Source organism: Austrofundulus limnaeus, unplaced genomic scaffold, assembly GCF_001266775.1.
Source record: "Austrofundulus limnaeus strain Quisiro unplaced genomic scaffold, Austrofundulus_limnaeus-1.0 Scaffold571, whole genome shotgun sequence".
NCBI classification, from domain to species: Eukaryota; Metazoa; Chordata; class Actinopteri; order Cyprinodontiformes; family Rivulidae; genus Austrofundulus; species Austrofundulus limnaeus.
This window is the reverse complement of record NW_013952973.1, coordinates 131,183-151,951: the sequence shown is the minus strand read 5'-3', so window position 1 is coordinate 151,951 and position 20,769 is coordinate 131,183. Positions and strand designations below refer to the sequence as shown.

The window sequence follows — 20,769 nt, the reverse complement described above, 5'->3', positions numbered from 1 at the left end:
GTGTCAGTTTGGTCAATGCATTGGTAGTAATGGAGATGAATGGAGGTGCATGGCACTGAACAGGGGGACAGAAATGGAAAGAGTGGAAGGGAGGAGTCTTAAGAAGAGTAGAAAAAAGTCAGATGTGTGAAAAAGAAAAAAAAGAAGTTGGGGCTGGATTAAAATAATTTAACAAACAGAAATCACATTGCAAAAGTCTTCAAAGTATCTGCTCTCTAGATATCTTTCATAACATATATTTTCTGCTGTTATGAAACACAAAGATTTTGGTGGGAAAAACATGTTTAAAAAATGCTTTCCAAGATGGAGATTGAAAAATCTATTTTTTATTCTGGTGGGTCAGTGTGGACAGAAGACAGTGTTTTACAGAGTTAATGACAGTCTGTTTTGTGTGTACATATAACTGTGTGGCCTAAAAACTCAAACTATAACCAGGGTGTTTTGGATATTTTTAATCATCAAATTTTGATGAATTTATTACTATATCAGGGGCCTGATCTACTAAAGATTTGCATGTATAGAAACATGTGCAAACTTAATAGCATGCACAAAGCTGATCTATTGATGGTGCGCAACAAAGATTGCACCTGTCAAATGAGCCAAATAGCAGACACAATCTGTTTAGCTTGTTTGTCATCATCAATATACAAACTGGTTGTGGTTGTTGTTTTTGCATCTATATTTAACATGTTTGAAAAGCAAGCTCTAACTGGCTGCGGTCATTCTACCTGCTCTGTTTCAGTCGCTGTTAGCCGCTCCGCTGCAAAACACAACACAGCTTATGAAGTTTTGTTTGTTTATTTATTTATTTTTTGATCAAGGGCAAAAAGAGCTACAAGGAGGCTTAAACTCCTTGCAACACTGCAATGTCTGGATCGTTTGCCTCCTCCACCATGAAGATTGTCTCCATGACACCAGTAGCACACACAAAATCCTTACTTAAGTAGGGTGGTCTGCATACTGTAACTTTTGCACTTGTTAAAATTTTTGCACGCAATCTAAATAGATCACCCACACCACACCTATAATACACAACACATTAGGGCTGCGCGGTAAATGCGGTAGATGGTAGAAACTGTATGAAGTTGGCCTACGGTAGAAATTTACCCTCTACCGTCATATCGTCATTACATCATCGGACCTGTGTCAACAGGGCTGCGAGTGCAGAGACAACTGAGCAGGGGGAGTTCGAAATAAAACGAAGAAATTATAGTGTTTTAAAATGCATAAAGAAAATAAATCCTCAAAATTTCCACCTCCCGCTGTAGAAAAGTTACATCGGGATCATTTCCTTCCTCCCTCCCGCAGAGTGAAGCTTTACAACAACCGGAGTTTTTACACACCCAAGTTTTCGGAGAAAAAACTTGTTTTTTATATATTGTTACCCACCACAGAAATGATAAAAAAAGACGTAAAGTCGGCTTCTGCTCTGATGATGAAAATGAGCGCACAGCAATAAAAATGAGAGCGCAGCAGCTGATAAGTTCAGCAGGCAGAAGCTCATTGTATGGCAGGCTGATATTAAAGCAAAAATGCTGGGTTTGATTAAGATTAGTTTTCTGCAAAAAAAGGCTCTAAAAATTACATATACTTTTTTTGATAGTTTCCACCGCGATATACAGTATATGCTGTTACCATGAAGGGATTCAATTTATTCCGTGATACGAATTTGAGGTCATACCGCCAAGCCCTACACTAATATGTACACAGCAATTTAGCACTCGCTATTTTGGATCTTTGTAAAAGAGCCCCCAAATGTCTTCCCTGCACACAATCATTGTGATACCTGTGACCTCTTTTATGGCAATAAAATAACTAAATACATTTAAACATATGAGAGAAAATAAAAATTTAAACTTACAACAGCACAATAAGGACTAGTGAATCAACTACAGTCAAAACCTGAAAGATATGTCATTTTATGTCAACCAACTAGGTTGGACATTCTTTTGTTATGTTTTAATTAAAAGCAAAGTCCAGTTAGGTGACGGTCCAGGACCCATAACTGTGACCAGCGCGCTTCTGTTTGGGATCCCATGATGTCCAGCTTTAATATGTGGATGAGCATCGATCAGTTGTTCATTATCATATGGTGTTTATGTTTATGTTCTTGCCACCTAGTGGCATGACTCACTTTTATTATGACCCCCGCACGCGAAGCGTGAGCGGGAGTCATATTGTTTTCATACGTTTTTTTTTTCTCTTTTTTTTTCAGTGATTTTTGGTCAACCGTAGCACAAAAACGGCTGCACCAATCAACATGAAATTTGGCAGAGCTGTAGAAGAGTCTGACCTACACTGCGCCAGCCAACGGTTTTATGATAGACCCCATATTTGAGGAGGGGGCTCCTTTCAAAGAGGGGGTGTCAGGACATGCAAAAATGCTTATAACTCAGAAACTGTTCAACATAGAAGCTTCAGATTTCTTTTGTTGTTTAGCTCTGATGAAGCTCTATCAATCAGGTCCCCATTTTGGGATGCATCTGGTAGCATGACATTTATTAGGAATAAAGATTTCAGAGTTCTGGTGCATTTCTGCGTGCGGGGGTCATTATGTTACCGCTATGCGGTATCTAGTTAGAATGTGTGGACAAAAAAAAATCTGGAGAGTAGAGTGGCTTTTAGGGCCTACTACAAAAAGCAAACGTACCCTCCCCATATAAATAAATAAATAAATCCCCCACCCAAACCACTACAATTTTGGGATGCACCAAGCAGCATGACATTTATCAAGAATAAAGTCTTCTGAGTTCTGGCTCATTTGTGCATGCTGGGGTCATTATGTTACCGCTATGCGGTATCTAGTTAGAACATTTTTTTGTAAAATGAAATTTGCCGAAGGTTTTAAGTACTGAAATGTTTACAGAAAAAGTGAGGGTTAACCAAGTTTTTAGTTTAAATGACAACACTCAGCAATACTCATGATGGCATCAGCCACACGTTGGTAAAACCAGTCCACTTTCACCTCATTGATTTATTTAGTTTAACAGTTGAACATGTGTTTTGTTGTATTAGTTGTGTTTCACACGTGGAGCTGTCAAARACTGGCATGGCCAGAGCAAACCCATAAAAATGCTACCTGGACTTATAGTATCTAGACTGAATTAGCCAATGCGTGATTTGCAAATATTCTTCCATTTCAGGCCCCAAAATGTCTGAACTGTGGAACAGTCCATGCAGGGCCCAGAGCAGTTATTATGACCCCTGTGAGTTAGTTACTCATCTGCGAGTACTTTGAACTGTTCTCAAACAGCTGTAAACTATGATCTCTCTTGTAAGTCTTTATTGTGCTCTGATTATTTTAGAGGGACATGTCTGAAACACCCCAGAAAGCATCTTTACCAGATACCCAAACTAGCACAACTGGATCCTTCTGATGTGGGGGGAACAAATGACCCTCTGAGCTCCAAATCATGCATTGTTAATTAATGACTACTATAAAACAAACTCAGCATGTGTGAAGTGATGCTGAAAACGCTGTGAAACACAAAAACAAAAACCAATGATCAGAACTTTTCAAATGCTGTCAGCATTTGAAGTTGTCACCAGCAGGGTTTCAGTCTAAATCGTGTGCGGTATCAACATGAAACTCTAACAAGCTAAATAAATGGCGCCTCTGAAGGTTTCTCAGTTCTTTTCAGTCACTGAACCTTCAGAGGATTTTAAAGATAATCAAAGCCTGCAACCACTAAGGTACAGAAAAAGAGAAATATGAAAAATGCATGTTTTTATCTCTAAGAGGAAAATGTATGGGGGTGGTCAGTGGGTGAGTATTAATCAAAATGGATAATGAGTGTTTATAAAGACAGACTGAATGAGTTGGTAAATGAACTAAGCGATAAGCATGAAAGTAGATAAAACTCTCTGACCACAAGCTGAACCAGCACRAGTCACCCCACAGTGAAGACCCCAGAGCTGACTGCACTGACACTCAGAGAAGCAGTAAATTGACTCTGAGTGGGAGGACCAATTTGACCAGACCTGACCTTATGGAGACCTGCAAATCCCAAATGTTTTGTCGGGTAAAATCCAGAAGAACATTTACAGTGTCTGTTAAAACTTTGCTAAAAAAGTTGGCAAATAGAGTTCAGGGAAATGCATGGTATGATCTCTAAAAAGTCATAATGTAAAAGCAGTAAAGGAAGTTTAAAGACATGATGCAAATGCTTTCTGGAAGCAAAGACAACTCCAACAAGCTAAACTGAAATATGGTAAAGAAAAGAACTAAAAGCCTGCACATGAGCAACTATTCCATAGCAAGTGATGTAAAGTAATCCTTGGTAAAAGACAGTTGGTTTCCATTGGAGGGGAAAACAAAAAGGCAGAGCTGCAGGGTGGAGGAACAAACTGTCAWCACTGATGGGTGAACAGGGCAGATGAGCAGAATGACGACGAGGAAAACTGAGGGAGGGGGAGAAACATTACAGACAGAGGAAGGTGAGAGATAAACTGACACAAGAAGGAGCTTGAAAAGCAGTGGTGAAGAGGACGAGGTGACCGTGGGGGCGGGGGGNAAATTACTCTGATTAAACCGTTTTATTTTTATTTTTCGTAGACTTTGTGAATAAATCTTCCTTGACAGCATTTTGTCACTTTCAGCCCTTGTTTTCAGCAAGTTCAAAAACTGCAGAGTGGCCTCGCATTTTAGGCAAAATATTTACAAAAGCAATGAGAGGGGGGAAACCGAAAGCAAGAAAAACAAGAAAAGAGAAATACAAGATGGGAACATGAAGGCGGAAGACCCTAATTTTACAAGTCAGACAAAAAAAAAATGACAGAAAGGAAAAAGGAAGGAGATAAAGGGGAAAGATGGAGGGGAAAGTACAGTCGGGTGATTTTTCTCTAATAGATTCCCGCAGGGTCATCTTTGATATGCTGTGTTCAGTTTGAGTCTTCACTCAGTCAAACACACTTGTTAAGTCTTTCAAGCCGAGATGAAAGAAGCTTTTAGCCTCTCTGTTGTTCTAAAGGCTCAGAATGTACATCTTTATTATTTCTAGTTTGGTTTCTGTCCTTTGAATTTTGAATCAGCTGTTTAGAAAAGCTGAATATTTTTTACACCTTTATTTGAATTCCTTTTTATTTTCCCTTTTTCAGTTTGTTTGGTTTCAGTTCTTTCAGTTATTTTTTTTTTGGCTTATTTCTCATTATTGCTTAGTTGTCCTTTTGATATTTATGTTTACAAAACAGATTAAAAAAACGACTCTTGAATTTCTAGTTGTAAAAGTTTTTCTTTATTAAATAGCTAAATAAGTATTAAGTATCTACATGGCTCTGGACATTTTTATAAAAAAACTGACTTTTTTTCCACAGTATTTGTCCCTCCATTTATCCACAGAGTTATGAGGAAAAACTGATATTTATATAAAAAAAATCTTTTTTGGCAGATCTATGCAGGCAGGAGATGAAAAAGATTTTCAGAAATGAGGACATTGAAATAAACAAATAAAACTTAGTTTCGCTGTATTTTGAGCCTGTTGCCATTGAACTTTGATGGCGAGCTAAAAAATGTTAATAACTGTGAGAAAACACAGTAAAAATACATCAAGTATCAGTTTATACAAGCTATGTGTGCAATGTTCTTGCTTTATATGTTGATACATCATTTCTAGAAAGTAAAATATTTACTTTCTATGCAAAGCTTGAAAAGCACATTACTCAATGTGCAAACTGCTTCCCCGTCATTTGTTAATTTTGTTGACATGGTATATGTTTCATCGAGGTTCTCTGAGTAACGTTTTCCTTCATTTTCCTTCCGTCTCCCTCCTCGCTGTCTGGTTTTCTGTCAGGTCCAGGGTCACATGCCTCCTCTGATGATCCCGGTGTTTCCACACGACCAGCGGTCTCTGGCCGCTGCCGCCGCGGCACAGCAAGGCTTCCTCTTCCCGCCCGGAATGTCCTACAAGCCAGGTATGCTCCTGAGCCCCCTGTCTCAACAACCACTGGGATCCCAGTGGAGGTTAATGAGCTGCATCTGGTGAGGAATGTCCTGGAGAGATTTACAAGCCTCCTTCCTTTACTTCAGGATCAATTCACTGGACGCACCGAGGAGCGGAATGTCTCCTTCACGATGTCCCGGAATTTAAGACGCTCTCACTCACATGAAGGCACACACGTGCTCCTAAGTATTTTCTAGCTCAAAAGCTGCCAACATGCTAATGATTCCGACAGACAAATCACTTGGCCTCCGAAAAGAATGTGCTCTGAAGAAAGCACGCATGTTGCATGTTTTAACAATTCACGAGCATTTTTCTGAAACAGCCTCCCAACAAAACCTCGGAGGCCGCACCTACAGGCACAGCGCGCGGTCGTGTTTTTGCAGGATACTCTGCACCACCTGCCTTCTTTCGCGTTTCTCCTCGCGTTCCTCGCCAGGTGCTCGCCTGACACGGGGGGCAGCGCCGAGCCACCAAACTTCACGCAGAACAAGCTGCACGAAGTCACACACACACACACACACACACCCCTGCAAGGCTGCAAAAAGAGGGAGACATACAGAAAGAATTATTTTTAAAAATGTTCAAAAGCCGTTATTGCACACCCTGTTTTTTATTTTATTTTTTTATTTTTTTTTTACTTGGGACTGTTTCAAACAAAGACCTGAACATGAAAAGCCTTTTAAGGACAAACAGCGGGGGCGTCATACGTCCTGCTTGTATACGAGCTTGTGAGTGCGTCCCATTGAGCGAGCGCTGCTCCGTCTGGTCTCGAGCACTTGTTTGTGCCGACGGTGGGCATTATTAACCTCTGAATAAAACGTTCGTGACCCTTGCTGTAGCTTATGTATAAAAACATGAGTGGAACAGGCGAGGAGACAAAGAGCGAGACAGGGAGAAAGAGACAGAGCGGCGGGGCTGAAGGTAAAGAGCAGGTTGGTTCTTGCGTTGAACTCTGCCCCTGTCTCTCTTTATAATACGTGTTGTTTTGCTTGTTCACCAGGTGAGAATTACCCAATGCAGTTCATTCCTTCAACAATGGCAGCTGCAGCGGCGTCTGGACTCAGCCCTCTACAACTACAGGTAAGAAGACCGCACCTTGACATTTCATCCAATGAAGCCTTCCCTTAATGCAAAATGTTGGAAGCTTTCTTTTATTATATATTTATTTTCCATTCTGAATTAATCACACATTCAAATAGATAAAAAGAATATAAAAGGGTTCGACAATACCTTTGTGACAAGTAAGCATGGAGGTTGGTGTGTGTGTTTGTGTGTGAAATGTGCTTCAATTCAACTCAAATGCCCTCTTCACCCCATGAAACTTCAGAGAATGTCTGATTTATCTTCTTTTATTCAAATGATTCTGTCACAAATTATCCTTGTGTAAAAACAAATATATAGCTTTTTTTAATATAAAGGCATATCTTCTAACTCACCCACTCAAGATGTTTTGTATAACTCTATTCATCCGTAGGAGTGTGACAGAATAAATATTTTTACAAAGTGAGGTAATCTCTCAAGGATTTCTTCGAAACGATAATATTTCTTGATACTATTGATCCCTTTCTGTTTGTATGAATCAAAGACGAAATCAAAAGAAGAGCTTTGGTGAATAAGAAAAAGATGGAAAAACCAAACCAAGTTTCAAAGGCCTGACATCCCTGCATATCACCCAAAACCTTCCACGACAGTTTTAATCGGAGATGCTGAGAAACAGTACCCGTTTTCCGCAAACCTTGAAAATAACGCTGTGCTCAAATTAACACAATATCACAAGATCGTGCGCATTCTGTTAGCACTCTGAGCATGTTGTAGTTGACTCTCAGCTACTGTCACACTAAATTTTGATTAAATGTTTTGAAAATTGATGGACTTGCAACCTGTCCAGGGTGTATCCTGCCCCTCGCACTGTGACTGCTGGATATGGGCACCAGTGACCCACGCGACCCTGAAAGGAAGAAGCGTGTATAGATAATGGATGGATCTTGAAAATTCACCAAATTATAGCCTTTTTTTGTTTGTTTTCTAAAGTCACAGAAGTTAATTGTGGATGTACTGTACATCCAGTAGCATACATTTCGAGTAGGGATGCACGATATATCGGTATTGATATCGGTATCGGCCGATATTGGTAATTTTTTAGAATATCGTATCGGTCCGATATGTAAAACTGGGCCGACATGAACGTCTGATATTGATTTCACACTTTTTAGCTTCGTGTTTCTGTTTTTGGAGGGGAGATGGTTGGTTGAGCAGCATCTGTTTGATCATGATAGTGAAATTGACGCTGCATAGCCAGGAATAACTGAAGTATGGAGTCATGTCAGAGGTCTGGTCATTTTTTTTACCGTGTCAAAAAAAGACCCAAGTGTGTTTGTGCGTATATGTATAATATAATTTGTGTTTTTGTGTAACATTGGTAAATATCGGTTATCAGCCATAACAGCAATAATTATATTGGATATCAACATCGGCTGAAATTTTCACATCGGTGCATCCCTAATTTCAAGTTATACGGATTGTCCCTAATTTACATGGATTTTCCCTCATTTTGCAGGTGTACGGATGTATAAAGTAGTCTCATGGATTTTTTCAAGTTTTATGTATTTTTTTCAAAAACTCAGTTTCTAATTTATTCAACAGTGGCCGTAGGACGTTAAAAAACAGTAAATAACATCAAGTCTTCCATCTTCGAGCCTGCTCTGCCACTATAAATAAGTTCCCCAATCCTCATTTTGTGAAAGTTTCATCCAGGGGTTCAGAAGATATCTTGATAACAGACTAGTTTTAATTTTTGCAATATTTGGCTAAGTTTTAAATCAAGATCTCACACAATCAACTGACTCTCAACGTACAGGTTATAATGGCTTTCAGATGCAAAGCTAATTCACATCTCAAAATCTGTCAAATGTACAACATTTTATATATTGTGTTTTCTAGGGTCACTTAACTGGGGCGGCCATCTTTAATGATGCTAACTGTAAAAGTTAATCAGATGAACAAGTACATTCAATAATTACTTTTCAAGAGTTTCATCAAAATCCAGCCAATGGTTCAAGATGTTTTGCTAACAGACAAATGTGCACACGAGCAGATAATAAAAAAACCTTGAGCTCCTTCTAACCTTGCCCTGAGATGACGAGAACAAACAAACTAAACCTTTTCTCATGGCAAAGAGCTTGCTATCTCTTCTGACAGTAGACATGTTTTAAAATGTATCCAGTGTATAAAACCATTTATGTTGTGACACTAAAAGACTAAAGGTTTGTTGTTAATTTAAGTGTCTGACAGACTTTACATGTAAAGATGTAGCTGTAATTAAAATACAGTAGAAGAGCTTAGTGAAGAGTTTTAGTCTTTATGACTGCACAGTTAAATGCTGTCTCACTTTGAGAATATAAATATCAACAAAAGACATAAATGAACCTGCACTTATAGTCGACTTATAAAAAACTGTGTTTTGCAGTCTGTTCTGCTCTGTGGTTCGTATCAGACACCCTCACCCAGGGATGTGCCAAATGAGGATATTCAGACCTGGATGTTGATTAGCTGTCAAGGTTTCCTAAAGGTTTAAAGTCATGATAAAAAAGGTAGATTTGTTATTGTTTTTAGATTAGATGTAAGTGATTTAAGTAGATTAGTCAGTTTGCTTATTTATGGCAGATAACAAAGTTTGTTTGAAACTACTACTTTTTAATGGCAGTAAAGCAGGATCTCAGTATTTTCAGTGCTTGTTCTAAAGTTCTGTTTATGTTGGACAATATGTGCAAAGAAACTTTAAAAAGTGGGTGGTAATGAGTTCAAATGGAAGCTGGAGGAAGCGCAGAATGCAACAAACTGACACAGAATCCAGCTTCCCTTTCACTCCTTGTAATATTTAATGAAGTTACAGTGCCTTTTCTCCCCTTTTTAAAAAGAAAACAGTTAAAAAGTTAAAAATGACGCTCAGTTGACAGACAGTAACGCACCGGCCTGCTTATCTGCTGCATCAGACAAAAGCTGTTATGATGAATGACAGAGGAATTCCGCCCCGACAGCACAACACCTGGCCTGGGCAATTCATCAAATACTTTAATGCTGCTCAACACCTGTGGTTTGAGAATAGCAGTTATCTGTAATGGTTATCGTAGAGAATGTTTGCAAAGTGGAAGAAAATAGAAAAAACAAAGAAGAGGAAGAAAAGGAAACAGAAAATATCTGCTCCTTGTCCCTCTTTCTGCTGTAAGTGTGAACAACAAAACCGACAAAAGCCTTCAAAAAGCTTTTTCACTCCCAAACAATGTTGTTTCATCATGTCAGTCATTACCATAGCCAAGCTTTTAGATGTGAGAAGAATCCTTATCTCAGTTTATTCAATTCATATTGTTCCTCGCCTATCGAAGGCCTCATTAGCCGCTATTGACTTAGCCGAGCAGGCGTGCCTCGCCGAGGGGCTTGCAGCCTCCTGTCTTCACTCCTGGCTTTGAAACGATCAAAAGAGCCGTACGGTGAGCGAGAGGTAAGAGGGCGGGTGATGGCGGAGACGTCGTCGCTCACATTTAAACACTGCCTGCTACGTGCGCACAGAACGAGAGGCAACCTGAATGAAGGAGGAAGCTTTCAGTCAAGGCGGACTGAGACGGAAACAGAGAGCGCGGGGAAGTGTTGAGGATAGAATAAAGGGCAATTATTGGGAACGATCTTTTGTTTTGTGAGATGGAGATGGTGGCTTCCAGCACTTATTTAGACATTGTTTATACAATAATGCCTTTTGCCAAAAGCAATCATGAGAAGATTTGCCCTAAGCTTTGCTCTTGTTTGTCTTCATCACAAGTACTGGTGGAAACTTTTCTACTTTGGAGAAACTGAGCAAAATCTACAGATAAGGATTTTATAGAGGTGGCCAGACTTGGATCACTACTCACACAGGGGTGGCTCAAAAATATTTGCTGAAGATTTAATCATGTTTATTTATCATTCTCTCATTTACTTACACAGGTGGCAACTACCATGTAGAATTACATCATGAGAATTACCAATTGGAGCAGTGCAGTTGAAATTAATATTCTAGATAGAATAGCTTCGCCAAAATGTTGCTGGCAAAGTGACGGTTGAGCTGGCCATGGCCACCCCTGGCTCCACCCCTTTATAGACCTGGATGCATTTTATTAGATTTGAACTACAGATTTAACATTAAAGATTGAAGGAATGCCGCCTTTCTTGATTGAGTTTATCAAAATTATTTCATGTTGAGGAATAAGTGAAAGACCGTGTAAAGTAAAATGTAACATTTTCTTTATTAAACATTATAAATATCATAAATGGATTGTTGTAAATGAGTGCAAATTCTCTCAACTGTACATATTTGAATAGTGGAGAAATGATTCAATTAGTGTAACAAGGTATCTGTTTTTCAGGATATTTTGGGCGTGTCTTAAAGGGCAGCCTCGTGATGTCACGCAGCTGCCTTCAGTATAACCCTGCCCCCTGATGCTCTAATGGAAAAGAAAACAAACATTGTTTCCTCGGTTACAGGAATGTTCAGGGTGGTGGGCGTGGTTTAAGCTCCTCCAGTGGACACGCCCCCAGCATTCCAGACCACCGCTAACTGATATTTTTTCATTACTTTTAACACTTAATTTTATAAGGTTAACAGTATTTTTAATTGTTCAAACTTGGCTGGGTGATTTTTAACACATATTTCTATGGTGTGACAAACTCAGAACACGTTTATTTTTCCTTTACACAGTCTTTAAAAGTGTTTAGGTCAAATCTTGAAAATATTGTCATGTGTAAGATAAAGTGTGTGTAGTTAATGACTCCCAACTAATGCATTGTCAAACATTAGCTCAATATGTGTAATTTTCACCACATTATGGCCATTTTTGTGTTGCAAATTTTTAGTCTCTAGCTTGGATTTTTCACATTTATTAAAGGGATTTTTTGTATGAGAGATTGTCGTGAAAGATTATGAAAAGGTAACATTTTACCAGTTGCAGATATCTCTCAGGTCGGAGTTACTTTAAGGTAACAGCAATCCACTTTGGTCTTGGTCCCACTTTGATTAGGTGTTAGCTTGTCAGTCCAGTCAAAATGAATGTCTGTTTCAAAAAATCATCTACAACAGGTAAGATAGTATTGTTCATAGCCTCCTCTCAAAGCCTAACTTCAAAAAGACCAGAGCTATTCATTTAAGCTGCGGCTTCACAGTGTCTCTTATTTTCTGTTTGGGCTCTGCCTTCAAGATTCATGTCTGTGATACAAACAGCACTGAAAATCTGAAGCCTTCCAGTGAGTTCCCAGTATGTATCATTACTCACTGCTGGACCAATAGATTTTTTTTTGTTGATCTCACTTGTCTCAGGCTTTAGCCATTTTTTGCTTTCTTGACTGTTGAAAAGGTGCAAGACCTCCCATAATCACAAATGATCCCTACTTAGTTTCATTCCTGAATGCATTAGTTGGAGACCCGGATAAAGAACGTTGCTGCTGTTGATCTGTTTACATGCTGCTCACTGGTGTGAAGACATAGTGCGAGGCCAGCTGCACGGCTGTGCTCATTAAAAATGTATCAAACGGGAATGTTTTAAAGCACTGAATGTGCATTATTGGATGAGGAAAACATGATATGCTCTTTGCATTTGCATGGATTAACAAGTTTTCTCAAAAAAATATTTGCTGTCTTTAAAGCATTTTTTTTCTTTCTTTGTTGCATTAGTTTGGGATTATTCAGGCAGTCAGCTGTAATAAAAAGAAAACACTACAACTTAATAACAATTGTGCACAAAACTGAGATTGTGTTTTAGTGTTCTCAAAAGATAAGTTTATTAGCAACTTAATGAAGAAAGAAAATATTTTGCCCTGAAATTCATGCTTCACAACAATTAGTTTAGGTTCAGTTAAATTGTGCTGGTTCACATTTTGAAATAAATTCATAGTCCCACAATTGCAAGATGGATTAGCCTCAAAGAAAGAAGGCTGTGGGTTCAATCCCCAGTTTGGAGTCTTTCTGTTTGGAGTTCTCCTTGTACTTGCGTGAATGTGGTAGATATTATACAGTATTATATTATTATTATGTTTCTTGGCAATAAATCATATAGCGGGCACTTGATTGGCAGCACCTGGAGGTACTACAACCTTAAAACAAGTGTCATTAGCAACAGCAAAATAAACTGTTTTGTAATGGATGAGAAGATTTGGCAATTTTTTCATGTGCGCAACCCACATACTCAGCTTTACCGCTCATCCCAGAAATAGATGTTCCTTACAAATGTAATACCGTTTTAAAAGAGAAATTAACAGTTTTTCTTTTTGTTTAAGATTTATTTGTATAGTTATTTATTTATAGAAGCATTGTTGCAACATAAAGATTAAATTATTAAATTGTTGGGGTGGCCAAAGATTATTATATATTGGGCAAGGCCACCACTGGCCACCCCCCTGGCTCCACCATTGCACTTGGTAGCGGAAAAAAATCGCTCCCTCCATTTAATAGGATCTGCCACTCTGTCCCACCTCTGACAAGAAAATAAAAATCTACCCCTGTTCACACAATTTAACTCGTACCCACCAGAATATTTTGCACCAGTCACCTTGCTGTTCTTGTAATAATCAAAGTGCAGTAATGATAAAGCACTACCACACTTTACAGCATTGCATTGTATTATTTGCCTATGAAGGGTGGGTGAACAAATATTGAGCTTAAATTTGGCATGGTAGTAACTGAGAGTAATCCCCAACACATGACCTTCAGTGTAAGATTTTTGCTTAAAACTTTGGCATGCAAGGCGGCTTTGTGTTTATCCAGCAGTTATAGCTTTTATACAGAAATGTTTATCTCTTTCTCTTACAATCAAACTTTCATCCAAATGAGCTCCTGGTGATTCAGTTTGTTTTGGTCACCAGATTGTTGGAGTGAACTGACAGCTTTGCCTCATGTTTTTCTCTGAACTCTGAAATTGAAAACTGAAATCATCACAGACGCATGGGAGCTCTAATATCAACACTTAAATTTAAATGAGTCTTTTGGTTAAGTTTTTTTTTCTTTCCTGAGATTCCTGACAAATGTCAAAAGAATAAGGAAGAAGAAGAGGCAATTATTTTAGGAAGGCTTTGATATTTAAAAAGAAATTACCCCCTTTTTCTTATGCTTTATTACTTTGTTGTATGCTTCTTCTTTTTCCTCCTCCTGGCTTTCCTCCATCATGACCCCTGACCCTGCATATCGCTCTCCTCCCCCTTTGACTGCCTCAAGCAAGAAATTTTGTTTACAGCCATTCATTTTCTAAAAAGAATGTCGGCCACGTTTGTCAGTGAAAAACACCCTTGTGCTGGTAAAAAAAAGAAACTTGTGTAAATAGATAAAAACTCCACGTTACTTTAAATGCAGCAAAGTCCTCTGCTAATAAAGTCAACTAGACTAATCCCTTTAATGCCACGTATGTTCAGAAAAGGACAGGCAGATGTTGTAGGCAGTCTGCGCCAGATGTTTTAGTTGCTTGACAACAATGGTCATTAACTGCCAGATATTGCTTTGAAGCAACAGGTATGAACCACATACCCACAAAAAGCTGTACTCAAAAGGCACTTCTTATTTTCTCACCGTTATTGACATTAACCAAAACAAAATCAAGTTTAAAGCTGCTCTCGACCCATCCTGACCCAGTGCAGCCACTTTGATTGCTCAAATGTTGTGCCTTTTTTCCGTGGGAACCTGATCTGACCAATTGTTTCTACAGTCTGGAAGTAGACCCCTCCACAAACAGTGGATTTCTGCAGGAGAAAGGCCCCCTTTGTGCACGGCTAATGTGAGGGAAATACAGTTGCTTAGCAGACATTCTTGCTGAAATCATATGACATCCCTCACTGTCTCTGATCAGGCTGGCACTTTTTTTATGTCGGAGTCCAAAAAGGTAAAGACACACTTTTTCTACCCCAGAATCAGGATACACTTTTTTTTGTCATATATGAAAGATAAACAACTTTTTTTACCATCCAGTCAGAGCATTGTTTGATGTTGAAGCACAAAAAGAAAAAAAAAACACATATTGCATTGAAGAAAATCAGAATTAGCATTATGATTGTCTCAGTAGCCCAATCGGTTCATAAGTATTTCTCTTGGATACAGTTAACCCTCTCGGTGCGATATTGAGTCTCTGTTGTGTGGATCAGCTCTCTGACAGTTTGTACAATCCCTCCACCCCTAAAACCTGCATAAAAAAAACAGCAAAACCTCATTTGCTTTGTGTACTTTTGAGATCAATAGCAGCTTGACCCAAAAGAGGCCTGGAAAATGGATTCTTCTCTCAGTCTCAGTAAGACAGAGGCCATGTAGCAGACCAAACACCAGCCCCTTTCTTTCTTTGTGATCACAATACAGCAATACCTGCTGATGGGGGCAGGTGAGAGTGTCAAAATGACACATTTTGGTGAAATTAGCACTAACATCCAAAGACCAGTCGAATAGTTTAGACAGTTGAGATGCCGTTTAAGATCCTTTGTCAATTTGTAATTTACGAAATTGCTTCATTGTCTTCCCTTGAGAGTTGATTGCACCGTGAGAGCTTTAGCTTAGGTTGTTTACGCTGCACATTAGCCAGTCAACAATCAATCCTTGAGCATCTTGAAGAAGGAGAAAAAAATAAAGATAAAAGCTTTTATCGTCAAACTGTTGCTCATTCAACACTCCTGTCCTTTTATTTTTGACAGAACAGCTACCCCAAGCACAATAGAAGAAGTATATTCACAGAAAAAACTACCCTGAGTGTACGTGTTTGTGCAGATCCTAGTCATGTATGTGTGTCAGGTTGAGCCCCCCACCACCCCCCACCACCCCACACACACCACCACACGCTCCCTTTACAGCTGTAAGAATATCAGGCATCACCAGAAGAAACTCTGCGGTCGTCGTGATTGACGCGAGAGGCCTCACCACCAGCCATTCAAGGCACATTCTAACAGGGATCTCATATCGCCAGGGGTTGGCCAGAGTGCTCCCGGTACCTTCCAAGGAAAATAAGCAGCGTGACATCAGGGCTTTGTTTCAGCAGCGAGGCCCCTTCTGTTTGTGTTTAATATCGCTTTGAGAAAAGTGGAAAGAGGGCCAGCCAATGTCTCTGGCACCCACTGCTGAGCTTGGCGCTTTGGCGGCTAAGTGGCGGTGGTCTCCCAAATCTTTCTTTGTCCGTGGGTGTTTCTTCACCGTTGGATTTCTGGTCCCAGGAGGCCTCGCAGTTTTGACTACGGGGCAATAAGATCTCACAATGCTAGGAGCCATTTTGGATTACAGGGGTAGACAGTCAAAACATAGAGCAAGGAATCACTATCAAGATCAGGGATATGACAAAAAAAGTAGTTTCTGGAAGAAAATAACAAGACAGAAGACAAGTGAGGAGAGTTAAAGGGGGGATCAAATGAGAGCAGGATGAATTTGAGGCAGATTTTTAGAGGGAAGGGAGACTATAGATGAGGTGTGAGGAAAGCAGAATAGAGAACCTACTTCAGGCCAGCCACACTGGGGTGGTTTTCTCGAGGACAGGCTCTTTGATACTCCAGCCCTCACACTCCAATACCTTTAGACAGGGGCTGACAGTGGTTTCAGACAGCAGTTGGTCTGGCCAGCCAGATTTGATTTAGAAGACCCAGAACTGTGGGCTTAGCTTTTGACTCTTTGATTTCTGTTAAGTACTCTGGATGGAAAACCAGTTCCATTATTTTGGGGTCTGTTTGGCGTTTGCTTCCAAACCAAATGCTTGTGCTTTCCAAGCCTTTTCTCTTAATTTGGTATTATTTATGTTCTAATTTTGAGTTTGTTTTACGTTAAATTACAGGCCCAGTCATCAAAATATAACCATACCTTCTTAAATCATGGTTAGTTTTTCTTCTAAATTAACTTTAGTGAGGAAATGTATCTGTGTTTTTCTGAATAATCATTTGTGATCAAATTGTTTTAAAGTGTTTTTAAGACTAACAGCCCAACGTTTCTTATTATACTATCTTTGGTTAGTTCTTTCTACCTGTTTGGCTGTGCTGAGAAGTGTATGATTAAAGCAATATGTACCCCCTGCTGCCATGAAAGAATGATGTAATCGCCAGTGTCTGTTTGTGTGCTTATTTGTGCGTCTGTTAGCAAAATATCTCATCAACCACTGGATGAAATATAATGAAACATTAGAAATAAATCACTGGATGTACATCTACAACTGATTAACTTTTTGAAGTCAATCCCATTCAGGAAGGCTGCAGCTAGCTGACCTAAACTAACACAGAAATGGGCACAACCCAGTCGGTTTTACAGATATGGAGCAACAATTTGGTGTGGTAGCAGCTGAGAGTCCTCACCAATACATACTGTGAGCATTAACAGATCTGCAATATTTTACTGAAAATGTTGAGATATAAGTCAGGGGGTGTATTTCAATTATTTCCAAAAGTTTTGGCTGTTTAACCAGTTGTTGCCTTGCTTGCAGTAGACTCTAAACTTTGTTATTTGGTATTTTGACCAATGATGATCAGATCATTCCAACCAGAAAGTTGACTTTCAATCATTTTATAATGAAGGCACATATCACGTGTAACTTATATTTGTTATTTGCATTTAACAATTATGTACAGTCACACATTGACTTGTCCCCGAGCAAGAAATTGAGCCCCTCATTGCTTCCAGTATGACCAATCAGTGCATGAATGTGATTTAAAGCACTGATTATGCTCTATAGAATAATTTATTCAGACAAATTTTGTAAAGATCTAGTAATGTGCTGTATGAATGGATAAATGTAAATGTTCTTTGAGCAGCCTGGTTACCATTTTTGTTAGGCTTCTTCTTTAAACAATGCTGTGATGCAGAACTTCGGCAACAATGATATAAAAATTGCTGTTGGGGCACAGTGTGGTTTATTTTATAAGGATTGACTTCATTGTTTAAACTGATTTTTTATTTTAATCTTGACATAATGACTTTAAGTTGAAAAAAAAACCTACAAAAATCTTTCTCTGTAAGTTCTTTTTTTCACACCAGTGTAGAATTTAAACTGTCTGGGGGCTCGTTTTAAGTTTCCTGTCACACGTTAAACTGACATCTCAAACCCACATATAAATTCAAACAATATTAATTAATGACAACACATAGCATAAATAATCTGTTTGACACACCCAATTAAAATGAATCAGCTATAGTTAAAAACTGAAACAGCGCTAAGATATTATTTTGATCAAGCCCAGACAAATAAAATCTCAACGTTTTGCTTCAGCTTGAAAGAAAGTTTTTAAAAATGAATAAATTAATTAACAATTATTTTTTTTAAAGATTGCTGACAATACTTACCAAAACTGATAAGCATAGAAATGTAAGAAAGTCGATCTTGAGATGTAATTTCAACTCAGGTTTTCAACTTTTCAAATTCACTCACACCCTAATCAGCCACACAGAGATACCGTCACTGCAACACCATAAAACAGTTTACAACCTGTCTGTGACGTGGTTCATTTTTTCCTAATTCATACCGAATGAATGTCATTGTTTTCAAACATAGAGTTCATGTATTCCTTTGTCATCTTTATGATGTCCCGGAGCCATACTGCTGTCGGACCTTGTGGTTTTTATTTTATGCAACACATTAAATGAGATATTTGTTTTACACTCTAACTATTTGATCCAAATCATTTTACAATCTTTTTGAAATAGGTTCAGACAAATAAGTAAAACATGATTTGGTTACTTACGTATGATGCATGGGAAACAATCAAAAGAATGAGAAACAGTGATGGATTATTTTATTTTTAATTTTTTAATTTAACTTTTTTTAACCAGGAAGTCCTGACTGAGATAAAAAAAACAAACACTTTTTCAAGGGAATCCTGGCAAACAATTTAAATTTCATCTTGAATATTTTGCCTGATAAACACTTTAAACATTTTCAAATTTGTTTCCAGGTTGCAGGAATGCAGGAGCACAAACATTTGTCTATAAATAAGTTTAAAATAAATTTGGCTCAGACACACCCAGCAAAATTCTGGGAAAAAACAGGGAGATGTTACACACTCACGTGCGCAATCCTGTTGATTTTTCTGTGTGCATGTGTGCGTGTTTGTGTGTGTAAGAAAGAAGACAGGATGAAAGAGGAAAGCCTCTGACTGCTGGCGAACAATGTTAATAGACTGTTGGTTTTGCTCCCCCCCTCTTTTGCAGCAGCTGTATGCAGCACAGCTGGCAAGCATGCAGATCTCACCAGGAGCCAAGATGGCTTCCCACCCACAGGCACCCAACTCCTCCGCTCCTCTCTCCCCCTCCAACCTCAAGAGCGAGAAACAAGCATCCAGCCCCGTCACTCACATTAAGGTAAAAGCACCGCTGCAAGTAGTCAAACAATGGATTCAGCAGCTTAAACTACAGCTCAGAGAGCACATGCAGTTAAGTAGGTAGAAAAATGATGCTTTCTGCAAATGTGACACTTAGGTTTTTGATAAAGTACAATTTAGAGATTCCTAAAACATATTTTCTACGTGAATGCAAGGCTGAATCAATAAAAAAAACCTTTGTGTATCCAGGAATTTCTGTGTATGAATGGGGCTTGAGTTGTCAAACCTTAAAAAACAATAAGAGCACTGACTAAAACACAACTGTAGCAAAAAACTAGCTAAAATTTTAAGTAAAAGGCTAGGTAAAAACTACATGTAGAAAGAAAAGCTAGCTGTGGTGGAGTGGTTAGGGGAGTTGTCCTGGAACCAGAAGGTCGCTGGTTCGATCCCCCCGTCTAGCCGTCTCAGTCGTTGGACAAGACACTTCACCCACCTTGCCTACCAATGGTGGTCAGAGGGTCCGGTGGTGCCGGTGCATGGCAGCCTCACTTCTGCCAGTGTGCCCCAGGGCAGCTGTGGCTACAGTGTAGTTTGCCATCATCAGTGTGTGAATGTGAGTGTGAATGGGTGAATGTCTGTTAGTGTAAAGCGCTTTGGGGTCCGGAGGGACTTGAAAAGCGCTCTATAAGTTCAGTACCATTTACCATAGCTAAAATGAGCAATGTCTGGCTAAAAACTTAAATTACCAAAGGCTGGCCAAAAGTGGAAAGGACCAGAAGGCTAGCTGAAAGCTATATGTAGAAAAAATGGTAGCTAAAATCTAAAATTAGCAAGACAGAAGATAAAAAGTCAATAGTAAACTAGTAGCCATGCTAGAAAAATGGTAGCCAAAAGACAAAAGTAGCAGAACAGTAAGTAAATATAAAACTAGCAGAACAGTATTTAAAAGTATCTAAAAGTAGCAAAAGAATATCTAAAAGAAGCCAAAGCAGATTTTAGAAATAACAATGTTTTTGAAGGAAGTGAAGAAATTTCAGTGTTTCATGGAGAGAACAAAGAAAAGGTGAACTATTTTAAAAAGCATAATGGCTACAAAAACCAAAAGGGAAAATGTCTATCTCCTGAATGAGCTGAACATTTTGATATATAAATAACTGAAATAGCACAAAGTTTGCAACATGTACTTTGTATGGAACACAAAGGGACAAATCTTAGTTAAACGCTGAATCTCCATTCACAGGAAGAAAAATAAGCAGCAGTTTTTCCATGTTCCCTGTAAAGAATTGATTTATATTTCTGTGTGCACAGTAACAGACAACATCACAGCACAAAGGAAAGAGTGAGTTCAAAATCTGTGTGACAGAAAAACACTCAAGATTAGCGTAAGTTAAAGTGAGAGGCTGGAAATTTGGAAGATGTTGAAACAGCGATCAGAGCAAAACTCGGTTCTCTTCACCGTCAATTAGTAACAGCTTATTTAAAAGTCTCTCTCTCACACATAGACACACACACACACACACACACACACACACACACACACACACACACACAC

The 20,769-nt window shown here is 38.9% G+C and overlaps 1 protein-coding gene across 3 annotated transcripts in view; it reads left to right on the top strand.

Annotated features, from left to right (window-relative positions):
- Nucleotides 1-20,769, top strand: part of LOC106530886 (transcription factor SOX-6) — a 150,010-nt gene that overhangs the window by 108,002 nt on the left and 21,239 nt on the right. For 2 of the 3 annotated variants that reach the window (XM_014026604.1, XM_014026603.1), the window contains 3 exons: nt 5,790-5,910; nt 6,940-7,019; nt 19,108-19,257. In XM_014026604.1, the coding sequence (XP_013882058.1) occupies nt 5,790-5,910; nt 6,940-7,019; nt 19,108-19,257 (351 nt within the window). The remainder of the gene's footprint in view (nt 1-5,789; nt 5,911-6,939; nt 7,020-19,107; nt 19,258-20,769) is intronic. The other variant, XM_014026605.1, reaches the window with a different exon arrangement.